Source organism: Dermacentor andersoni, chromosome 8, assembly GCF_023375885.2.
Source record: "Dermacentor andersoni chromosome 8, qqDerAnde1_hic_scaffold, whole genome shotgun sequence".
NCBI classification, from domain to species: Eukaryota; Metazoa; Arthropoda; class Arachnida; order Ixodida; family Ixodidae; genus Dermacentor; species Dermacentor andersoni.
This window is the reverse complement of record NC_092821.1, coordinates 153354355-153379775: the sequence shown is the minus strand read 5'-3', so window position 1 is coordinate 153379775 and position 25421 is coordinate 153354355. Positions and strand designations below refer to the sequence as shown.

Sequence of the window (25421 nt, the reverse complement as noted above, 5' to 3'; positions counted from 1 at the left end):
AGACTAAGTACATCGTATATTGCAACTACAATTTGTGGATGTAAGGTTTCATTAAGTCGCATATTTATGCACCTTGGTCCTTCCAGCATGCGACTTACCAAGTTTTAGTCCCGAGCACAAGCAGTGGTCACTGGTGGCAGAAACGTATCGCTCCACTTTTTCGGTGGTGAATAGGTTCGAATCTGCGACACCTTCCATGTAATGATTTACATAATTAGTTTCATCATTAATTATTCTTACATGAAATTATGTGACACGCTATTTTTGGTTATGAGTGGGAGCAGTCTTCCTGGCCTTGCTTGCTATGTGTGAAACCGAGTGTAGTGGCCTCAGAAGGTACGGCTGTGACATAAATTTGCAAAACACTGTTGGAGCGACAAGCCATCAGGCCACTCCTGTATACCTTGACCTGTAGAACTCATTGGCAATCAAGTGTGTGATCACACACACTGGCTACACTGACGGCTGTAGTTGCAAAGTTCGGGTTTGTGTGCGGCTCCTTCAGTGTCTGAAAAAAATTGGTCAGCGTACTGTATTGAGCAAGGGTAGCTTGAAGTGGTACACTCTGGGCACACTTGTGCATTTTGGCCAGTGGATTGTTTGGACATTGGCTTGGTTGGCCAGCAAGCCAACACACTGAACTTGGGAATCACATGGTTCCACATTGGCAATGGTGTAGAGGTTGTGTGCATAATTTGTTGATCCTGCATAATTTGTTGAACACGGAAACTTTCCAGCAGGCATCACACTTGCTCGTTCGTTTTTTTTTTTTGTTCCAGTGACCATACAGTTGAACCCACTTATAACAATATTCAAGTGCCACGAAAATTCCATTGTTATAACCAGATTGCATGAAAAAAAATCAAAATAGGGAGATGGCAGAGTTGATGTGAGAAAGCTATAGACAGGGAAGCCAGTGTCCCTCCCCGCCACACTACTCCACCAAGCTGCTGATTGTGTTCACTCGTTTAACTGCTCCCTGGATGCTCCGATCGCGTGTAACGAGCCGCGGCTGTCGGCGGTAGGCACTGCTATAACGTTGCCATTTGTTGGGCGTGTTGGTAAATTGAAAGCATATTTAGCGCCAGCAAACAAGGACGTAAGGGAGACGACAACACAATGCGCATTGTGCTGTCGCCATTGTGTTGTCGTCTCCCTTACGTCCTTGTTTGCTGGCGCTAAATATGCTTTCACTGCTATGACGACTGCAAAGAGGTGTCTGGGTGGCAAGCGATATGCGAGCACCACCGAGGCATCCCTTTGGTGGCCCCAAAAGGGGCCTTTTAAAAATTGCGAGAAGGCTACCGCCGCAGCCTGTCAGCTTGAGAAATCCAGAAGAAACACTGAGGAGAGATTGTCACAAGCATCTCACCACGTACTTGTCACTGGCTTGCACGAGCAAAGCCTATGTCAGTCAGCCATGCATGCATTATGCAAAGCTTGCCGGCATCCTTCTCCAAGGCATCCAAGCAATCCACATAGTGCAGAGGAAGGTTCCTTGCGAAAATGAAGCCCCGGAGGGACTGAATCATGCCGGGCCTCCTGTGAGGACAACGTTGAGGCAGCCTGCCCTACCGCGTCATCGCTGCCGCCGTCACCATCGCTATCTGATACAAGTACGTTCGCGAAGATCGCCTCATCAGTTAGAAGCACTTAGTTTCCAAATCTATAGCCGTGCGCTTTCTTTTCACCGGCAGCGTTGTGCATTGCCGATGGTTAGCGGGCAGATCAGCCATCTTCCTTTTCGGCGGCGAGTCACGCCAACTGTTCGGCAAACGAGGCTGACAAACTGTGTGGCCAGGAACGATTTCGACGCAACCAACAAAGACGAACGCAAGTGATTAAGCTGTTTGCAGAGCTGCGCTGAATGAGGAGACAGCGAGCAACATGCAAGCAACCTGCGAGCAGCGCAGTTGATGCGGTCCATTCGTGTTTCGGATGGTGGGGCGGCTTAGAGCTATGGGCACAGCCAGTTTGCGTTCGAAGGGGCGGAAGAGCAACAGGAACGAGGCGCGTGGAGATTGGTGGAAAATGAGCGCACGGCGGCTGTTGGAACAGCAGCCCATTGTGCAGCGGCTCGAATTTCTAGTTTTCTTTTTTTCTTTTCAAGGATTTCACATTTCACTACCTTTCGCCTCTGACAACCACTAGCCAGACTTCATCATTGTAACCGATAATGTGGCATCGGGGCATTGTAGTAAGCGGATTATTTCACTATAAAAAACATACAAAAGTCGACGGTGCAGCAGCTTCTCATTGTTATAATCGATATATTGTTGAAACCGACATCGTTATGAGTGGGTTCGACTGTGTTACTTTTCATTTTTTACCAATATCGGTGCAGGCAAATATCAAATCAACAAACATATTTTTATCCAATGTGATGTCGTCATAACGATTTTCCTGTATTCATTCAGATAGAGTGGAGTCTCATTGCTATGTTCTTCACGGGAGTCGGCAAATAAAATGTATCATCCGAAAACCGTATTGTCCACAGCAAGCTCCAAATTTTATGAAAATGGGTGTACTCGGTGACAAACTCAATAGCAAGGGTTTGCGCAACATTATGCGAAGCAGCATCATTCGACGACACATGAACCCCAGCCAATGCATTTTTATTCAGCATCGTTGAAATAGCTCGTCAGTTTGCACTGAACTTACTTCTTTTCAATGTCCATAAAAAAGTTCTAGTAGTTAAAAAAAAAGGGAAGCCGCTGTTTTCTCTTTCGACTAGGCAGCAGCGTTCAACCACCTGCAGTGCGCCGCGTGCATCTTTCCTCCAATGTGGCTGGTGCTTAACACATTGGGTTCATGGGCCATTGGAATGTTATTTAAGCTAGTACACTGGCATATAAACCTATGAGCTTTAGAAATACCAGTTAAAGACTACGATTGCAATAGTAACTGTGTGAAAATACATTACTTCTATGAGATGCAGGCCAGGAAAAGGCGAAAAAGCTTATTATGCCAAAAAAACTTATTATGCAGGATCATACAAAAGAGCTTTCACTGTACCTCTCTCTTGCATTAACACATCAAGCCATGATTGATTCAAAGCGTGAATGGACAAGCACACTTGGCTCATGTTCTAGCTCGTAACTGCCGTCTTCACTGAATTTTCCACCCTCCTCTGTGCTGGTGTGCAGATTGAGGTGGCCACGGGGCGGTTCCCGTACCCAAAGTGGAACAGCGTCTTCGAGCAGCTGACCCAAGTTGTGCAGGGGGACCCGCCGCAGCTTAGCCCTAACGAGAACGGAAACTGCTTCACCGCCGAGTTCGTCGACTTTGTCAACACCTGGTAGGCCCTTCTCCTCTCAAACTTGCACAATGCTGCTGCCAGAAATAGTTGCCTTTTCAGCCTCATTGGTGGTATAAACATTTAGTAGAAATCTGGGTACCATGATAGAATGTTTCATTGGGGCGAGGATCATTGAAATATCAAAAATTGTTCGTCTCGGAGGAAGCTCTAGCACAGGACCAGTTTCACTGTCTCTGTTCAAGTACATGTGAAATTTCATAAATGCTGTGATTGAACCACTCCTCCACTACAGAAAACAATGTCTTCCAAACTCTGCAATGTCTGGCACTGTCTTGCTCACATTCAAACAGTGGTGCTTCAGTCAGAGCAACTGCCTCTATTGTCGTTGCAGTCTCACCAAGACCGCCCATACACGCCCCAAGTACAAGCAGCTTCTGGTGAGTCCTAACACCTATTTAGCCTGGCATGTGATTGCATGTATACCCCCACCAGGGTGTCTACCAACGAGGAAAACTGGAAGTTCTCGGGGATTTTAAATAGTCTGGAAACACTCAGGGAAAACTCGGGGAATTTGTGCTTCTGTCAGGGAAATTAGAGGTAATTTTATTGAAAGTGAACAAAAGTCGCGGTGATGTCGGCTCGAGCAACAGAGAGATTGTAACGAATCGTCTTTGATGCCGTGTCGTCAGCTGGAAGAGTTAGGAGTGTACAGTCAATGACCGACTTTCCGGACGCCTGATAATTCGGACGGCTTCGCGGCACCACCACATACCACAAGTCAATGCATAATATAGTCTGACATTTCGGACGGAAGAACCCTTCACCGTCCAATTTTCCAGACTTTTTGATCTCCACAGGTCCGAAACGGCATTAATCGATGCCACCACCACCACCACCGTAGACTGGCCAGGTGGACTCATCTCCATACCTGCCAACCGTCCCGATTCGCCCGGGAGACTCCCGATTTGTTACTGAACTTTCCGTCTGTACGACCACTGTCTTATATCTCCTGAAAAGTAGTCTCTGCTTACGCAATAATAGTTTTTTCAAAACAGGCACCATGGAATCTACAGCCACATAGTAATCGTCAGCATCACCAACAACGGCCACACTAGCACCATCAGTATCATCAACTAAGCAGCCGACTACGGTGCCTAGTAAGCCGACCAAAGCCAGAGCCAATGTAGCTCTTGCATTTCATGCTTGACTTCCTCCATGTTGCATCTTGTTGCTGTTGCTTGTGTGTATGATTAGTGTTGGCTAGGCTGGTCTGTGTGCAGTGCACCATGTAAAGTTAGAATTCTCGTGTGCTTGATGCCATGGTGCTATTAAAGCCCAAGAAAAGGTATTTGTAGAAGTTCTTGCGATCTTATACTTCTGAATTTCCGTGCTTTCTGACATCAAGAAAAGGAGAACATTTTGCATATTGTACAACTTGTGGATGCGATGTCAGCGTGTCTCACGGTGTCAAAGGCGACTTGAAACTGCATGTTTCCACGGCGAAGCATCAAAGCTATGTTCGCACCGCTTAGCAGCAAGGCAGCGTAGTGAAGTTTCTCCGGAACGAGTACGACGACAGTGTCGTATGTGTGGAGTGCCTGTTTACGAGATTCCTCGTCGAACACAACCCTACCCCTTAGTGTCAGCGACTACGTTGGACCTCTTCTACGGAAAATGTTTCCGAAATTCGACGAGGCGAAGCGCTATACACAACTCTCGAACGCAACTCTCGAACGCAACTCTCAAACGCAACTTTGAAGAATGCGGAGGTGGCCAGCCTGAAATTTATTTCACAGGCATCACTTTCGAGTGATCGTTTCTTTATTCAGAGTTTCCCTCAGCTGCTGCACCGAGATTCCAATGAATCTGCTGAAGACGCTTTAGATACTCTCGAAGCTGAGTTTGCCACACAACAGGCATACAGTCTTCCAGAGGACATCCTGAATGAAGAAAGGTGGGACGTGGTCTATGGTTGGAAAAATGAAAAACACTGATAGAAAACATGTTTCACCGAGTTGCTAAGGTAATGCTGGATTTACTTGTGATACCACATAGCAACGCAGAGTGTGAGAGGATTTTTAGCACGGCGTGAAAAACTAGAACTGAATTCCGCTCATCAATGTGCAACACAACCCTCCAGCACCTGCTGCTAGTGAAGGGCCATCAGTCTGGACCATATTTTGAGCAAAGCTACTCCGCCAACTGCAAGGTCCGCTACTCCGCTACTGCAAGGTCCTGCCAAAAGGACTCAACAAACCATGCCTGAAACTTCTCCCCCCTTTGGCGGGAATAAAAAGTCTCCCGATTTTTTATCTCGCCAGGTTGGCAGGTATGCATATCCCTCGAACGGCTCGAGCCTTCCATACAGCGGCATGGCAGCAGGAACAGTGGGCGGTGTTTTGCGACTCGCGGCTGCTTGGGTTGATCCGTAGGCTGTACTCATCACCAGTGTCGCGATCCGCCCGGGTTTGTGAACGAGGGGGGGGGGCTCGAGGCACCCATTGAATTTTTCTACAGACGCTCCGCAGCGTGGTGGTGGTGAACAATGACCTCAAGCAGCTGTGCTCGTCGGTGTTTATTTGGTCTGGTGACCAATGGTACCCACTGAGCCTGGTGGGCCACCAAAGATTATGCCTAAGGGGGCGTCACATGTTTGTCACAGGGCAAAAGTGGCCCTTTTTTTCTTCATTTTTCTTTTTATTGTGTCCTAAATGTCACACTTTGGCTTAATATACCTTTCCCCTAGTTCACTAATACGCTTTGCCACGTTGCATATTTTCCCATCTAGCAGCTGGACCAGTAAATTTGACATGAAGGGGATTTACAAATTGTACAGACCATCTCTTGGCTTTTGCACATTACTTCATTAACCACATTTTACATTTCATAAGATGCACAAACTGTTCACATTAGTGGTGTTTAAGAATTGACTAGCCACCATTACTACAGTTCAGCCTCATAACAAAGCCGCATCTGACACAAAATGCCACCTTTACATCTAAATTTCTTTTTTTTTTCCTAGGTCCATTAAATTGTGGAACCAGTTTCCCCCTAACGTTCAAAAATTGACACTTGATAATTTTGTTAAGGCAACACTGGTTGATGCCTGTGATTCCTAGGACTATGTATTATACACTATGTTTATATGCATACATGTATGTATTGAGACCCCTTTTTTTTTCATATTTCTTATGCTAGTGCTTTGCTGTGTGCCTTGTACTTTTGATTTGTGTACCTCTTTTGCTGTGTGTGTGGCACCCTTGATTTTGTACCCCACTCCTGCGATAACCTTCTTAGGGTTGCAGTGTGTATAAATAAAGAAAAACAAGCATGTGTCCATTACATGCTGATATTGTTGATTTTGTTTCTTATATCAATGTTTCTTGTATCTGGGTTCCGTATATTATCTTGGCAAGTTGTCTTGTGGGAAAAATAGGTTTACAATTTTGAAAAGAATGTGGCGCACGTTTCCGGATTCCCGCCACTGTCTCTTCATTTTTGTCTTTTTTGCCGAAACATGCCATTTAACTCCACTGCAGGATCACGACTTCATCAGGCGTGCCGAGCGGGACACGGTGGACGTTGCATTCTACATCAGCAACATTTTCAGCAAAATGAATGGCATGTCTCCGTGATGAGAGAGAGTCATCCCCGAGGGCTTCCCAAACACTTGTCACCCACTGCGCCCGCACGCAGTCAACACTGCACATCACCGGCCGAGCAGGGTTGCCGAAGGGCCGGCTCTTCTTCCTCTTTTCCCCTGTATGATAGCGTAAGCCTGTTGTGACATCAACACCCATGTTGGCATGGCTCTGGTGTTGCCAGTCATGAAACCTCTCACGTTTGAGCGCACTGATTGGGGCCTAGCTAAATTAAAGGAGTGGTGTGGTGGATGGACGAGGAGGCAGTACGAGCACTAACTCACAGTTGGTTGAGAGCTGTTGTTGTTGAAACAAAGCCAGAAATTCTCTCAGTCTGCAGGCACCAGCGCATTTGAGCAACCAGGTAGCGTTGCATCAAGAAAACTGCAGCAGATCTGACGAGTTCAAATGTATATACAGTGCAGACCGCTTATAACGTAAGTCGCCGGAGTCCCGTTGTCCGCACTCTAAGCGGTACTGAATTATAACCAAAACAACAATTTTCAAGGCCTGCACTATGCAAATCATGTGCACCAAGCAGCCACGCATATGGGGCAATCGAGGAATACGGCCAGAACATTTGCATTCAATTTATAAGCATAAAGAGTTACCTGTTTGTGGATGCCCGAGGACCAGCCATTCCAAACGGTCTTCATGTAAAATAGACAACACACAAATCTGATTCAAGAGATGCTTTTAATTCTCACTCCAAGTGAAAAAAATACCGTTATTTTGCTCTGGCATAGCTTCTTAACGGCCTTGCTAACCACTTCATCTTCTGCATCGCTTAGGTGTTTGAGAGCCTCTTCACTGAGGTTATTTGCAGTGCATAAAACTTTCAGTTTGTTCAGATAGTCAAGTGTGTCCTTGCACGAAAAGTCTGGGATGTCGATGTCATCCTCATTGCGCACTGACTCAAGCACAGCCTCTTCTTGGTCACCCTGCACTGCTGCTACTATGTCTTCATCAGTCATCGCTTGTTCCCAGTCGTCCACATCGTCGTCGATGGCTCCGAAAAAGTCTCCAGAAGGATCGCTTTAAGAGGCTTTTGTTGTTCCTGACCAAGTCGGACCATACTTCGTCCACGCTCACTGGCTAGTTGTCTTATTCGTCAGTGGGTGCATTGGCGCCGTGATCGCGGACAGAGCCTGCCTTTCCGAAGCACACCTCAATCATCGATAGTTTGGCTTGACAACAAGACTCAGTGACCATGCCTATCGCAGCTCTCAAATCTATTTTGAGAGGGCCCTTCCCTTTCAAATGCAACAGAACTTTCTCACATATGCTCTTCTTGTAAAGCACCTTGACAGTCGCAATAACGCCTTGGTCCAATGGCTGGCTCTTCATAGTGGTATTGGCCGGAAGGAACTTCAAGCTCACAGCCCTCAGCATTGACTGCATGTTGTGACCCGCGCAGTTATCCAAAATGAGGACGACACACCGCTTTTTTGCGACCATTTCTTCGTCAAGCTTTTGTAGCCATCCAGTGAACAGGTAGGTCTTGGGTCATCCAAGCCTTGCTGTTTGCTTTGTATGTCACAGGTAGATAATTCGTTTCCTAGACGCAACGTGGCAGTGCATAGTTCCCAATGATGAACAAGCGGCACGTGTTTGGCCCATCAATGTTGGCACAGAACAAGACAGTTACACACTGTTTAGAAGCCTTGTGGCCAGGGAAGGACTCGCCTTTCATTGCTACAGTGTGATTCGGAAGCAGGTTATAAAATAGTTCAGCTTCGTCAGCGTTGTATATATCGCGGTCCACATGTGCTGCAAACTGCTTTGAGTTTAATATTCAGCCAGGCTTGTATGGCGGTGTCATCGGCTTCTCCACTTTTGCAAGACGCAACTCTGCAGGTTATCCTGCAACTGTCCTCGAGCAGCTGAATGCAACTGTTTAGTGGGTTGAATTCATTGCGCCACAAAAGATAGCATAACACTTGGCCTTTGTTTGCAAAATAGGCCAACTTATCGGCATATTCTGTGCCCATAATTCCTTTAACATTGGAACAAGGCAGCGTCAACGTCTTCATATCTTGCAGCATGAATACTTTTCCTAGATGATGACGCAGCATTGATATCCAACTGCTGTCGCACCTTGTCCCGATTCTTCCAAATTTCCGATACGGTGGTGTCCGTGATGCCATATTTTGCAGCCACCTCAGGGTTTTTTTTTTTCCCACCCCATTTTTCACTTCTTTCACGATGTTCACCTTCATTTCGAGCGAAACAGCTTGTCGTTTACTGGCACCTGATAGAGCGGACGAAGACATCAAAAGTATGAAATCGTGATCAATCAGAGGCAAAATCCGAACACGAAGAGAGTCGAGGCTTCCGGGCTGACAGACGAAGCTAGTCACTCTAGCCATGCTGCACCACATTGTTCGTTTGCTCCATGTGCCCTTCTCCTCCGCACAATGAGCTAGTCTCTCATTCTTCCTATAGTGCTCCTTGGGGCACTGCCTTGAGAGGAGCATTCGTCATCTTGGTTGGCTTCCGGACTTCCAGGCAGCCACACTGTGACCGGTATTTCGACTCCCACAATTGCACTATAAGAGATGTGCGTGTACGTAAAGTGCTTGGGAAAATTAACAGGAGTTTGAAAACACCGCATTATATCTGGTCCTGCACTATAAGCGGTTACATTATAAGTGGTCTGTACTGTACAGCAAAGCTTTGTGTGAATGCATAAAGAGTCAAAACACAAGTTTGTGTTTATTGAATGTCTGCACAGAGTGACACAAAAAGGCTTTATTCAGGCATTGTAGAGAGGCTAATCCAATGCTGCTGCCTTGGATGCGAGCACCATCTGGTAGTGATGCAAGGAACCCAGCAGCACGCATGACCTCTGCTGTGATTGGTTCACCTTTTCAGCTAGAGAACGGCCACGCTGCAGCACCTAACGAAAACCCAGCGAGATTTGCAAAGAAAAGCTTCGCTTTTAATACATAAAAGGTTGCGGTCATGTTGCATCTAATGACCTCGAATGCGGCTTTTTTGCCTTGTCAATGCAACTGCGATGTAGGACACTTGTCTCTTTACCATGTAATGGCATTAGCATGCAGTACGCCCAAAGTTCCCTGACGCATTCATGACAAGTTATTTTCCTGTACGAGATATAAGAAGGGTGTTGCGGAAGCAAGTTGGCATCTGGTGCCATTGACTATAACTGTGCTTGGTTGCTATAGAAACTATGCAGACCAGGCAATTGTCTTTTCAGCACTAACGACTGACTCCATGTCCCTAGGTATGTTTTTGATGCCATCTGGCCACACCACAGAGCAGAGTTCCTGCTTCCAGGTGTTTCTTATGCTCTCTGATTGGAAGTTATTTCCTGTCCTACCCCTATTGTCTTTCTGCGCTGCCTTTCAGAACTTTCTCTTGTCAGTCACTGGTTTTATTGCGGATCTCAACAGGTTGTGCCGATTGAGAGTTGTGGGCTATATACACAGAAACCTGTGGTTTACATTTAACAACCCTGAAAGAACATTCAGCAATTAACATTGTTCTTGAGCTCATCTTTTGCTGCAAGAATGTGTTTTGTCAGGATTTTTCGTTGCCATCAGGCAGTAAACCAAGTCCATCGACCTGCAGCATGCTTGATTCTCTAGTGGCACGACTAGCATACGATGGTGGCCTTCCTTTTTTTCCTGGTGAACCTGGCAAGCAAAAATTTCAAGTGCGTTATTCAACTACATGTACAAAAAAAATTCCGTGTCACTGCAAAATTTCAGTGAAGACCAGCAGTGAACATGAAATTTTATTTTGATGCAGTCAAAATAAAACGTAGGTCACTATAAATAGCATAATGTAAGCCTCTCATGCAATATATTGTAAACAGATGAGCAGTTTAATGGCAGGGGTGAAGAAAGACTTGACAAGACATACGCTTACTTACAACTGATGTTTAGTGGAAAGTTTTTCACGAAAGCAGTAATTCACACTTGCGCAGTCAAACATCACAATGTGCAGTCATACAGGGCCAACAGCTCCAGCGATAAAAAACCTTTGATATCAGATATCAGATGTATCTAATTAGCCCCTTCAGTCACAGTGTTCACATTTATGGACACGACCTATTTTTGCCATTTCTGTGCAGTGGTAACAAGGAATAGAGCACAAACATTAAGCCTAGGGTAAATTGAACATTCCCCCAAACCAAATTACTGCCATGCTACTTCTGAGTGGTATGTATCGTTACAGGTACCGCTTTGGTGACGGCACTGCCATGTTTTACGTAACGTTTGACGTGGTGCATGTCGGTAGCAACCTCGAAATATTTGTTCTTTATTTTTTTAAGTGCTTGCCACCAATAAATAACTTGTGCATGTAATTACAGTGGGTGATTTAACCCTTTCCATGAAGAAACGTAGCATGACTGACCTAACAGTATTCAAATATTTGGTTACTCTGTAATTATGATGACCCATCATAAAATTCACAGACAGTCATTCTACCACCTTGATTTGTTTTCAGTAGAGTCTCAAGCACCCTGGCATAAAATTACCTGTTTCACACATGTACCGACAGTCCGTCATAATTCGTGACTGAAGGGGCTAAAGACCGTAAATTTAACAGGTCAGAAAGCCTGGGCCCTATAATGGAAACTTATTCCAATATTTTTTTGTTCTGATCTCCTGACGTCAAATTTACGTGACCGCCGATGCAAGCATCAGGCAGTGACCCGCAGCATTGCCTGAACAGCCCAATCAAACGCCCTCCTCGTTTATAGGAAGTCACTTGTGCTTGCTTCCAGAATGAATAACATTGCCTACATTGAGTGGTTTTTCTTATCTAATTGGCTGACAAGAGGCGAGGAGCACACTCACGTGGAAAGGGTGTCGATGGGGCCGAGCCAGCGCACTGAAAATAGATAACTGGAGGAAGAGAGAGGTGCTGGTGTCTGCGATTGGTCCGCTTTCCCTTACTTAGCTTGCTGTGGCTTGTCTAAAATCGTGGCGGCACTGAACGGACAGTTAAAAATGCCGCTAAAACAAATCCTCAGCAAAGAAGAGTTGGAAGAGCATTGTCGTATATGTGCCGAAAGGGCTCGATAAGGTTATACGGACACGCAAGAAGTTTTGTTATACACAAATAAACTCGTGCTCTCCCCCAGGTGCGAGTAGCCAGTGCCTGAGCGATCGGCGACAGGCATCGTCTATTCCTTTCGGAACGGGGCAGTCTCCGGCTATTCAGAAAAGAATCCAGTTTTGTTCGGCATATTAATGCATCTTTATCACGTACACTTCACTTTCACGCAATAAGTTCTCGCAGTTTTGTGACATCAAGTGACAGACAGGTGAAGTGGGTGCAGCCTGAAACCTTTTGACCAATAGCAGAGAGTTAATGGCGAAAAGGCGTCGAATCAGAAATAATTACTTTTCTTTTGTTCAGTCGAATCATGCATAATCATTGTGTAGTACACGTTATATCAGATTGGGAGCTATCGCAGTTTTCATGACGTCGCATGACAGACAGGTGAAGTGGGGGTGGTCTAAAAAATTTTTGGCCAATCGCTAGAAAAGTTTGGAATAGTTTTACGTTATAACGCCCCCTATTTCTTTATCAGTGAGTGCTATAGAGGGCACACTAATGCACGTGGCTGAGTACAAAAACCTGGCCAGCTTCTGTGATCTCCCTTGCCAGTCTGTCTTTTGAATTGCTAAGAACGACCATACAACTAAACAACAGAATGCACCCGCAATCTTTACAGTGCGCAAACAAGTGTACAAAACCCACCACGACCTTCAAAGACACTGAATGCTACCGGAGTCTGTCATTTAGACACCGATCCGTCTGTACGATGAAACATTTCTGCAGCTCAGCCCAAAATGTGCTTGGCATGTTCTCGTGCAAGATTGAAACAAGCATAATATGGCTGTAAACAAAAGAACATTCTGGTCTCTAAAGATCTTTGCAAAGCATTGGAACATAGTATTTCAAATGGGCAAACATGAGTTCAATGATTGTAAACAGTCTGTTGTTGCGGGAAAGGGACAATAAAGCTTCATGACTGGCAAAATCTGGGGCAAAAATCCAGAGTGTAGGTGCCGCAACTCTTTTCAGCAAAGTTCCTTGACACTACTACAGGCTACCAAGGCAGCACCGAGAGCATTTGAATACAGCTGCTTGGACTACTGTTGCTGGATCCATGCTAAGTGCTGATGTCTGTGCATTGAGTGTGCTCCAGTATGGCATGCCACATGATGAAACAAGTGTTCAAGTCATTCTATTGTGTCTGAATGCACTGCTTTGGAATAAGTTGTTGATAGGGGTTCAAACTCAAGTCTTTCATTTCTAGATTTCTCTGTATTTCTTATGGACTGCTTATTTTTATAACATTTTGTAAGCTAGTGGATGTTCCAACTATATTACTTTTGTGGTTGTCTCTTGTGGTAAATGCAGTGCAAGCTGCAAGCGCTTTCGTTCTTTACACAAGTTAACTAAACTGTTTGCCCAATAGAGGCACTGACCAGTTTTGCTTATTTTTGGCGTGCTTTGTTGGATTGACACTGGATGTTTAGTCTGTTATGCTGACATTGTGAAGCAGAAAGGAAGTGGTAAGCGGCTTTGCTCAGATTTATTTTATTGCAGTTGGACTGAGCCAGTAAATGAGTTGCTGGTCCTCTGATTCCAAGCATGCTGGTATTTGCCATCTGGTCTGTGTCTAAAAAATACAAAGCGCAGCCATTATGTACATACTGTACATAGACATGCCCTTAATAGCTTTCCAGACTTTTGACATCCTGCAAGATTTTACAACCGTTCCTTCTGTTTCATTCTCGGTCTCAATTTCATGGATTAGGCTTAGGAGAAACTTGTGCCCTAGTTCTTGATGCAGTCTTAGCACTTTGGCCTCGCATTTGGAGTACAGTGTAATCATTGCTAAATGTTCACAGCCACACTCTAATGTTTGATGTTTAAAGATGCAATCACTCCTGTCTTCTCTTTTAAATGCATGTCCACATTCTTGTTGACCGCAAGATTTCATTTAAGTTAGACAATTTTAAAATGAGATTTCTGAAAGACACTCGATCTTCATCTGTTAGTGCATATGTGTATGAACCTTTGAAAGATGGTCATAGGGCTTGTGTCCACCTTGCAGATATTAAAAATTTTGGTGTGCAAGCTAAAAAAGAAAACATCTAAAGTCACATTAATTTGTCATATGTTGTTGCAAGTAGCTTTGTTATGGGCTACATACATACTCAATTTTTTGCGTAGTGTAGGGTTGCTGCCCGTGCTGCCGAAGAAAAACAAAAAAAGCAGCAGGCTCCTTGATGATGATGCCAGGAAAATGTATGCCGATCAGAAATTTGTACCAGCAATACCTGAAACGAACTGGCTGTACCGTTTGAGAACCAACATATTTTGCATAATAGCCTCCTCTCCTGGCTTTTACGGCATTTGTGGTGTTGAAGAGGGATTGATAGTGGTTGCAGTTGTAGCTGCGCAATGGGCTGTATGTTACTCAAGAGGCTAGCCATGTGCCCAGATCACCGCTGTGAACGGCCCTCGTGGTCGTCTCCAAGCTGTGCCTGAGTACACGAGTTGGAGGTGCACACATACCATCATGGCCCGACCTATGGATGTCATATTCGTTCTAGGCAGACTCGTCTGAAACACTTTATTCTGCGCCATTTCTTTTCTTATTAGCATGTAGCTGTCACAACCACATGCAAAGTACGCCTGCAGAACTCCTGTTTACTGGGAACGGTGTTTGTGTCGTCCTTAGACAAGACTACCGCCGCCAGCTCCTTTTCCAAGCTCATATCGTGATGTTTTGTTTTACTGCAAACATGTTTTATGAAAGAAATGCAAAAATAAAGGAAAGATCTAGTCTGAGCTGTTTTGTGCGATTTACTCGCAATATGCTTTTGAGTAGTGAGTAAAATATCTTAAAGAAAAGTGCCTGAAGACCATGAACCTCCTCAAGCTGCTCTCTCGAACAACCTGGGGCAGTGACAGGAAGTGTCTGCTTAGCCTGTATAAGAGTCTCGTACAATCACGCCTCGACTACGGTGCCGTGGTGTACCATTCGGCCACTGAGAGTGCGCTAAAGATTCTCGACCCAGTCCACAACCTCGGTATACGACTGGCAACAGGCGCCTTTAGAACTAGCCCTGTTGAAAGTCTGTACGTTGAGGCCAACGAATGGTCCTTACACCAGCACAGAACATTCCCAAGTTTTTCATACTACATTAAGGTAAAATCAGACACCGAGCATCCATGTCATTCCATAGTTAGCGACCTGTCCGCTTCCAGACTTCACACTAACCGCCCACGTATTAGAACTCCTTTTAGCCTACGCTTGGAAGCAATGGCTGAACAAACAGACATCCATATCCCAGAAAATATCCTTATGCCTCCTACTCGCCTTCCACCTCCTTGGGAATGGCAGACCATGCAGTGCGATATCTCTTTTGTCGAAATAACAAAACATGCACCAGAGGCACATTTACGGTCACATTTCTTCGAACTGCAAGTGAAGTACTGCTGTGCCGAGTTCTATACAGATGCTTCCAAGTCAACTGCAGGTGTCGCGTATGCAGCTCTTGGGCCATTTTTTTCCACCTCCGGTACTCTAAATCCCAACACAAGTATTTTTACGGCTGAAGCATACGCAATACTTTCAGCTGTAAAGCACATCAGACATACAAATCTCAATAAGGCGATCATCTTCACAGATTCATTAAGCGTAGTAAGGGCCTTAATGTGTTTTCGAAAACATAAAAACCCTGTTTTTGATAAACTATACACAGAACTATGCATAGCCTTAACATACAACCAAAACATATTCCTGTGTTGGGTACCAGGCCATAGGGGCATAAAAGGTAATGTAGCTGCTGACGAACGTGCAACGTCAGTCGCCTTTAATCAAACAGATGTGAATATACCCATACCAGCCACAGAACTTAAGCCCTTCTTGCGCCACAAACTGAGGAAACACTGGCAGGACCAATGGGATAATGCAGTAGCGAATAAGCTACACGTTATCAAACCAAAATTAGGGAACTGGATATCTGAAAGAACAGCAAGGCATAAGGAAGTGCTTCTTTGTAGGTTAAGAATAGGACATACCTATGCCACTCACTCCTACCTTTTGACGGGAAGCGAACCTCCGACATGTACCAAATGTGGCAAGAGGCTTACAGTTATTCATGTTCTTATCCAATGCACTGAAATAGAGGCAGAAAGAAAGAAGTACTTTCCGTCTGCTTATCTCCAACACATACCGTTACACCCAGCATTTTTTCTGAGCAATGAGCCCCTTTTTACTTTTCAATCCGTATTAAACTTTCTAACTGAAACGGACACCTTACAGGTGATTTGGCCAGGCTACTTGTAGCACGGCCTCCACCTGGAGGTCGTAGCTGCAACGAACCCATATTTTAGCACACGTGTCTCCCAGCCCTTGCTTTCAAGGCCTTGCTGAGGCACTAGTGCTAGAGACATTACTTGTTTTACTGATCATCCCTCATCTCGTGAAACATCTATTGTCATCGCAGACGCGATCAATCACTGTCATTTTTTATACTTGTATTTTACGCATTTCAGAGCGAATAAATTTTAGGCCCTTTTACAGCCACATTGCACCACATGCCCATCTTGCACTTTTTAATGAATATTTTAGGCCACTATACAGCCCTGTTTCATTAATCCCCGCAATTAACACCCATATATCATTGAGAAGCACGGACCATCGACTTGGCGCTCTTTGGCCACATCTGGCCCTTGCGCCAATAAACTCTACTAATCAATCAATTGAGTAGTGCAGCTCACAGTGAGCGAGAAGGGTTGGAGGATCCACAAGAGCTTGATTCAGTCGCAAACACAATGAAGCCATGGCAAGCTTTGAGGAAGTTATGTTTAATTCAAATGTAAAAATAATAAGGTTCAAGGAAATGAAAGTGGACCAAAAAATTCATTGACGATTACGGTATTCCCCAATGCGAAGTTTGAGCTCAGCTCTATACGTGTTTTAATTTCGTGATAGACATCGCACCGATCACCGCACTGACTGGCAGAGCCATGACGCGCGGCCCTATATATTGACCGGCTACACAGTTGCCACTTTGCGGCAACTGAAGATTACGCAACCATAATCTTTACTGGGAAGTGCTTGCAGTGAATGCTATGCATGAAGACGACCGTTCTGGTTCTTTTTTTATTATTATTATTCCCCTGAACAGCCGGCGCAGCGGATGGATGGATGGATGGATGCTATGAGCGTCCCCTTTGCAACAGGGTGGTGGGCTGCGCCACCAAGCTCTTGCTATTATACTGCCTAATGTCCTACCTAGGTTAAACAATAAAAAAGAAGAAAAAAACACTGAACTCCCACAACCAAATTTTCTGATCCCCTATTGCGAACTATGCCTTTGTACGTCTCTGTTTTTTGTTTCCCTACTTCCACCATTCCTCCAAATCGCCTCCTGCTCGCTGATGGATGGATGGATGGATGGATGGATATTATGAGCGTCCCCTTTGGAACGGGGCGGTGGGTTGCGCCACCAAGCTCTTGCTACTATACTGCCTAATATCCTACCTAGGTTAAACAATGAAAAAAAAAAAAACTGAACTACCACGCCCAAATTTTCTGATCCCCTATTGCGAACTGTGCTTTTGTACGTCTCCGTCTTTTGTCATTTCCCTACTTTTCTTCCACCAGTCCTCCAGTCGCCTCTTACTAATGTCCATTGCGGACATGTTTGCTTTACCACTGCTCCCTCTGAACCCGAGGGCTTCAAGGAGGCCAGTGGTGCCTAAATCGACCGCTGGATAGACGTCTTGACATTCCAATAAAACATGCTCCGTAGTTTCCCTAGCTTTACCGCAGCAAGCACATGCTTCTTCCTTATATCTCGCTTTATAGGTGCGTGTTCTAAGGCATCCCGATCTCGCTTCGAAAAGTAATGAGCTTCCCTTTGAGTTATCATAAATGGTTTCTTTCCTGATTTCGTTTTTTTCCTCTTAAGTAGTTACTCATGGCAGGTTTCTTTTCCATTGCCGCCACCCATGAGATTAATTCAGCCTCTCTGACTTTCCGCTTGACCTTCTTTGTTGGTGTGTTGTCCACCCTACAGGCCGCATACTTGCTGGTAAGCTTCCTAGTTCGTTTCCTCCACTGTGAATCAATGTTTTTCCTGTACAGATACCTGAACACTCTCCCAGCCCATTTACTTTCTTCTATATTCCTCAGCCGTTCTTCATACTCAATTTTACTGCGAGCTTCCCTCACTTCAAAACTATAGTCCAGCCCATATCACCCTGCACAGCTTCATTTGTAGTCTTCCCGTGAGCGCCCAATGCGAGGCGACCCACTGACCTTTGGTTCCCGTCGAGTCCTGATTGTACCCCTGATTTACAGCAAACAACCGCATTTCCAAAAGTAAGTCCTGGAACCATTACCCCTTTCCACATACCTCTGAGAACCTTGTACCTATTGTATCCCCATAGCGCTCTGTGCTTCATTATGGCTGCATTTCTCTTCCCCTTGACTGTTATGGTTTTTTCCTGTGTTTCCATATATCCATTGCCTTCGTTTATCCATATACCAAGGTATTTATATTCTGTTACCCGAGGTATTTCTTGGCCCTGTATCTCCACTGTCTGTTCACTGTTTTCATTGAATACCATAACACCTGATTTTCTAACACTAAATTTCAAACCTGAATTGTTGCCTTCCTGTCCACAGATATTAGCCAGACGTTGCAAATCACTTTGCTTGTTAGCGAGCAACACAATGTCGTCCGCATAAAATAAACCTGGGAGTTGCTGCTCTATTACTGTACCTGCCTGTTTGTATGAGAGATTAAATCCGATATTACTTCCTTCTAGCGCCCTCTCCATCCTCACCATGTACATCATAAACAGCAGCTGCGATAAAGGGCACCCCCTGCCTCAGTCCCTTGTTGATACGAACTTTCTCCGCGCTCCTCATCCCTTTCCATCATAGAGTTACTATACTGACTCTAGAGGACAAGCTACCCATAGGGCCCATGCATTGAAATCGGGAACCGCAAGAGCGCCGCCATGTTGCTACACGCCGAGGTTGCCAGCTCCTGAGACGCTTGCTAGACTTGGTGACAGTAGTCGGTTTTAATCCGGCAACCGTAGCAGCATGGCGTCTCGCTTGTAGTGTCGTGATGTGTGCGTGCAGCCGTGTGTTTGGGCATTATAAGTTGGTTCTTTATTCTATGTTGCGCGACGGTGTGGGTGTGGTCCATGTTGGCCGTACAGGTGGCAGTTATGCAACCGAGTGATGATCCTGTTGAAGTTTCCGGCGGTATGCGGTTTTCAGCGGCGGTCACGCCTGTTTCAGGAGTGTCACTCGACGAGGTTACGAGCTCGAAGCTGTGGTCAGATTCCTCGTTGGCGTTCCTTAATTCTCTTCGCACGGGCGCGGTATGTTGCAAAAGCCGCTTTCGCGAACCATCGCCGCGACGATAGATCGGTTTTTTTAATATTATAAGTACTGATCCAGCTGTAGGGTACATGTAACAGACAAACAGAAGTCTCAGAAGAGCACCTGAGATTGTAATAAAGCAGGCGGCGCAGAAACTCCAGGGCACCCATGTGACAGTGGGGGGATCAAAGCTCGAAGCAGAACGGTACGTAGGTTGGGGCCGCCGAGGCAGGTGTGTGCCAGGGAGTGTTCGCACGGACAGCTCCCCTGGCACGCGCAGCAGTGCCTCGCAAGGTCGAGATACTTTAAAGGCACCTGCGCCCATGATCTTTCTTTTGCCTCGGTGCAGTGAGCACGATTAATGAGAATAATATGGAGGGCATCCGGTGGAGTCGCGAATGCGTCATGGCAAATGTAGCTCGCGTCGCCTGGCGTGTGTAGTAATATCAGAGTTGGTTGTATGAACTTTATGCATAATACGCTTTGTTACGGTACCTTAACGGAATGGGTCTAGAGGACGGTGTTGGTACATTTTTTTCGTACCGCCCTAATCCTATACCCCCCACTACAAACACACACACATACCCCCCTTTTTTTTTATGTATACATACAATTCCTTGCATTGACGGATCATAGCCTCCTTTATTTTTGAAAAATAGAGGAGGCTATGGGTGATTGACCAGTTCAAGTTGTCAACTTGTCAGTAACTGTCAGGAATCACTATAATAAACACAATTCCACGATCGGATTGTTTACTTTCATTTTTTGTTGTAACACTGAGGACTGCATAGAACTTTATTTTGTATATGTGAGAGAAGTATGTGGATATCACGAGCTTAAGCCAATGTGCGATACACAGACAAAGCAGCTGCTACAACATGAACTGCATTAAGCGCCACACAACACATACGTAATTAAAGGTGCAAAATATAGGGGGAAGCTTCAAAATACGCTCTGTAGCACTGCAAAGTATAACATATATTGTATGTGTACAATAAATGTTCAAAAAAAAATCAATGCATCAATGTCCCATTTGCATCAAGTTTATTATCAAGTTCAAGTTTACTGAAGTTTATTATGAGCATATGTACAACAGGAATCTACTGACACACCCGCAGTCAAGGTGGCTGTTCGAGGTGTGCTGGCTGCCTCAGTGTAGCAAAAGAAATGGGTGAATGTCGACATCAGTGCCACTGCTTCTTGCCTCTGACCTGCACGTGCCTCCGCGGCATCTTTGTGCACAAGAGTGCTGGCGTGGCGAGCCGTAGGAGTCATCCGAGAGAAAGAGTATCGTTTGCATGGAGAAGTGGCTGTTCACATTGCCTGTCACCTTCCCTCAAATGTTTCCTTGGCGACTAGGGTGACACACCCGCAGAAAAGGTGGCTGTTCGAGGTGTGCTGGCTGCCTAAACGAAAGAAAAAGTAAGAAATTAGATGAATGTCGATACCAGTGCTATTGCTTCTTGCCTCTTACCTGCTGTTGCAAATGGGTCGCAAGCCCCAAGGGTAGCGTTGGCCTGGCGGCCTGGGGCACAGCTGGAAGCATCCGAAGGTCCTGGCAAAGGATGAGTCGACTGCTAACAGAACAACTTGTTTATTTTAGCTTCGCAAAAGAGCGGCCGGTCAGGTCGACCGAAGTGGAGAGACGGGAGACCACGTTACTCGACGGAAGAAATCGGAGCCTCTCTCGGCGTCCGTGGGCTGCTGCTTTTATACTCTCGGAGTCGAGGGCAAGAAGGAACGGCTCGGGATGAGGCGCACGTGACGACGCCGCACGGACACGTTGAGACGAGAAGTGACGCATCCGCCGTGCCGGCGCCGGTCAGACCTCCTCGCTTCACAGTTGGGGAGCTCCTCTCCCCGGCTGCCGCGCTTTGACAAGCGTGGGCACCAACATGTACGCACGCACACACACACACACACGAAGACACGTGGCATTGAAACATGCCTGGACGCGCTTGGGAGGAAGCGTTGCGGCAGTGCTGAACGGGCCAAAATGTCCGCCGCTTTGAACGAAGCCCCGGCGTCCGTTGCATCCGCGCCGGCTATACCGCGCGTCGGAGGCGAAACGTAACACTGCATTTGCCTCCACGGCCTCTTGGCTTGCGGTGTCTGTATGAGGGAGCTGCTGTGGCTAAGCGTAGGCATTGTCTAAGCAAAAAGAAAAGGCCATTCAAATGGGGAATTATGGAAATAAATGCAGTTGTTATGTCTGCTTCTTGCACTATTCTTGCCGAAAAGTTTTCAAAGCTAGTGTCCAGAATACACCAGCACTTTGACTGCGTCTGCTTTTTACCTGCAGGTGTTGCTGCGACATCCTTAGTATGGCTGCGTGCAGCATTTTTACACTTGGTGGAGGCATTTGAAGTGGTAGCCAAAAATGTAAAGAATCATCCTTGTCTGCATGAATGCTTTCAATTTCTAAATGCAGTGGTAACTATCACTATTAGTGCAAGGCCCCCCACATCTATGCGGCAAGTGCCTTAGCTCGAAACTGAATTTTTCCTTTAGTGTTTCACAAGGCATCTGATATGTCCACATTAGATGTGATGTGTTTGTTTTTATTTATCCCAGTGTGGAGAGATCATCATTAAATTGTTTTTTTTTTATTTTTGCGTGTCTTGTTTTTTGGTTTATTTCTGAATTTATCAAGCAGCAGTCTCATGATGCTAAAGTGACTTATGTAAGGGCAATCAGCTTTTGTTTTGCAGAAAACCAACGCATTTCCTGACCCATTGTTTGACATCCCTTACTCGCATAATTTTGCAGTCTTCTACCTATATTGGCTTGCTTGACCTTCACTAAAGAGTCTTGCAGTTTCAAATACGACTCTTTCCTTAAAATCATTCGACACTTCTCATAATTTCTGTACCTTGGGCTTCTGATACTCTGCATTCACCATTTTTGCTTGTTTCTGACTAGAAATGTCTTCTTTAATTTAGAGCTTAAATTTTACCTTTGGAACACACGGAAGGGCTTGCCATTGCATATCTGCATAGAAGGGAAACATGTTTCATTAAACATTTGCAAAATCCAATTGAAGATTGATGAATGCAGCTTGCAGTGTGATATGACTGAATGAGCCATAAAAGTAACTCATCTCACTTGGTAAATTAAAGCACATATTAGTGTGATGTACAAGATACGTTACACTAACCTGGTGGGTTCTCTTGCTTATACAGCAAAATAATCGGTGCGCGAGAAAAAAAATAATTTTACATACCCCTTTTACACACTGATTAAAGGAAAATGAGCTGGAGCTGTCCACACGATCTACTTATTTTACCTGCGAGTATGGTCAACAAAAATGTGTCCCAGCTGCTTAGTGGTATTTGAGATTATGTCAGTATTGCATATGTGCCTGTTGTCTAAAATTATTTAATTTTGAAAATGCTCGCAGGGATCTGATGTGCATATCTGCAGTTTATGGATACATGTAAAAGACTCAGCATCAAGTGCAAGTGAACGGTCCCACAGGCCCGGAGTCGATCATGCAAATAGATTCGCTGCAGAAATTTGTGACCAGAAAAGATATTCCACATGAAATGGCATGCAAGGAAGTGTTGAAAATATTGCACAGTTAATAAAACGATTACAATATTAATATGTGGTTTGATGCACTCGTTATGCAAAACGGAGGTGAGGCGTGCAGACGGGACACAAGAGTAGAGTATTTACAAGCAAACAACACGAGCTCCGCCTACTTCTCTACTCTTATGTCCTGTCTGCACGCCTCACCTCTGTTTTGCATAATGAATCCTTACCAACTAGCTCAGCTTTCTGTCGTTCTAAGTCTCGATGCACTCGATTTCGTCCGCATTAGGCACTCGCATCTTGATTACTTCGTGGCACAGAAATATTCGGCATCAGGCTGTTTTTTTGATGTGGCCTTTGTAGAAGCATGATTGTTCAAAGTGCAACAACTAAACATTCTTTGAGTTGCTTGTGGCTTGGCCAGTACAATTCCGGTGCGCTGGTCCGCCTGTCCAGCGATTTCTTACTGAAGGGAAACCTGCAAATAAAAACACCGCTCCGCATGTAGAAAAATGCTGTACTGTGACGCTTCTCAAACGATTGTGATGCACCACAAGAGCTGCCTACTCGCGTGATATTCTCAACAAGGAGATACATTCGTTTACTTACATGTGAAGGTATATGCCAGAGCACTTCGGGGCTTCGGTGGCACATAAGGCACGAGTGTGCCATAGCGTCCGATGTCGACGCGCTATCGCATGTCAAACCTAAACTATACGAAACTACTACGCATCCAAAAAACAGATTCGAAACCGAAATTCGCGTCATCCTTTATTGCATGAATGCGTACATCGTGATTTACATAAGTCACGGACTTACCGATTGCTTTCTGTAAACTTAATATTAATGCACCACCTTCATAAAGCCATCAGGTATGCGTTTTTAGATGACAAAGCATAAGGTGACCTGTACTTGTTTTCAGCTCTTTCAATAGTAATTGCGCTGGCCACATTGACCAGTAGCAACAGGGCGGCGCCCTAGAGGTTCCCACTTTTCCGGCCCAGCTTTTCCTCTAGAGTTGTTCTACTAACTCTATGCTTCCCATGTTCCTACAGCGCCATCTTGTGCTATCTACATGAAGCGCCTCAGCGGCGAGCGCTTCCTGAACACACTGCCCCTATGCACTGTACACTGTACAGTACTGTACTGTACAGTACAGTGTACAGTATACACTGTACCGCCGGAGAAGAATGCCCCTCCTCCTTCGCCTGACCCCCCCTTGCGCGCCACAGGAGAGAGCACGCATCTGGGCCGCGTTCCTCGCTCGCGCACGCGAGATTGAACCGCGTTCGCAGGCTCACCCTCTCGCTTTCTATCATACGGAATCTCACGGCGACGCCGACGGCAGTAATGCGCCTGGAGTGTCCATATAACTGTTATCACAATAAAAGCCAGGACAACGTTCACAAAATGAAAATAGCATTTATTGAATATGAACATGCCGAGCTCATTCTACGTCGCTACCTTCCTTATTCCTGTCATCTTGTTGCGGCCGGCGCACGCAACAAAATTTGAAAGACGGTTAAGCTTCGCCTTTAGGAGTGGAACGCGATAGCATTCAATGATCCCTGAGTGCTTCTCACGCTTCCCGACAATTGCAGCTTATGCAACCACAATTTTCACCGGGAAACGCTGGCGGTGAACGCTATGCACGAGAGAGAGAGAAGAAACTTTATTATAAAGTGAAAGGATTTATGTGGTTGGGGCCCTCAGTCCAGAGCCCCAATGGCTGTCGCTACCACTCGTGCTCGTCGTATCGGGGCCAGCCAGACCTGAGGCTCGGAGCGACGGAGGATCGCCTCCCACTGCTGTGGGATTGTAGAACAGGGATATCCTTTGGTAGTTTTTGGCACTCAATCGTGACGTGGAACGTCGTCGGTGGTGCACCGCAGCCTGGGCAGGTGGTGGGATGTAAGGTTGGGGAGAACATGTTGAGAAGGAGGAGGTTGAGATATGAGTTGTTTTGAAACCGTCTCAGGGATACGGCTTCATTCCGGAAGAAGTATTTGGGTGGAGGGTGATATCGCAGGCGCCCCAGTCTGTAAAAGTCTAGAGTGTCACAGTATGTGTTGGGCAAATTCTAGGAGGCTTGATATGGGTTGCTCGCCTCACTGCCAGGTGCCCGGCAAGTTAGCTCAGGCAGCCGCATGAGTGCGGTCATTGCCCGACAGTGAGGCATGAGCAGGTGTCCAAATCAGCCTGATGCGTGGTATTGAGGGATCTGGAATGGCGGGGAGCTTACGTGTGCTGGTGAGAGCGTGATCGGCTTCCTGAGGTATATGACCCTTGAGGTAGGCTCGACATGCGTCTTGGGAGTCTGTAATGATGATGTGGTCGTGTTTTGGTGATCGTTTCATGTGATCGACGATGTGGTTGATGGCGAGTGTTATGGCCAACGTCTCCCCTGTGAGCGTAGCCTCGGTTTGGACGCTACACGAGGTGACGATATTACCCTGATCGTCCGCCACCACCGATAATTGTCTTTCTTTGTTTCTGATCGCAAGATCATAGTGGGCAGCATCGGTATAATAGACGGTGCCCCCAGCTGGGCGTTGAAGAGTTTTCGAATATATCTAAC

The 25421-nt window shown here is 45.7% G+C and overlaps 1 protein-coding gene across 2 annotated transcripts in view; it reads left to right on the top strand.

Annotated features, from left to right (window-relative positions):
- LOC126525916 (dual specificity mitogen-activated protein kinase kinase 4-like) overlaps window positions 1-22913 on the top strand; it is a 66546-nt gene extending 43633 nt beyond the window's left edge. The window contains exons 10-12 of one of the 2 annotated variants that reach the window (XM_055067708.1): window positions 3147-3298; window positions 3651-3696; window positions 22710-22913. In XM_055067708.1, the coding sequence (XP_054923683.1) occupies window positions 3147-3298; window positions 3651-3696; window positions 22710-22853 (342 nt within the window). In that variant the 3' untranslated portion in view covers window positions 22854-22913. Of the gene's footprint in view, window positions 1-3146; window positions 3299-3650; window positions 3697-6798; window positions 14746-22709 lie in introns of those variants that run through there. The other variant, XM_050173888.2, reaches the window with a different exon arrangement.
- The last annotated feature ends 2508 nt before the right edge of the window (window positions 22914-25421 follow it).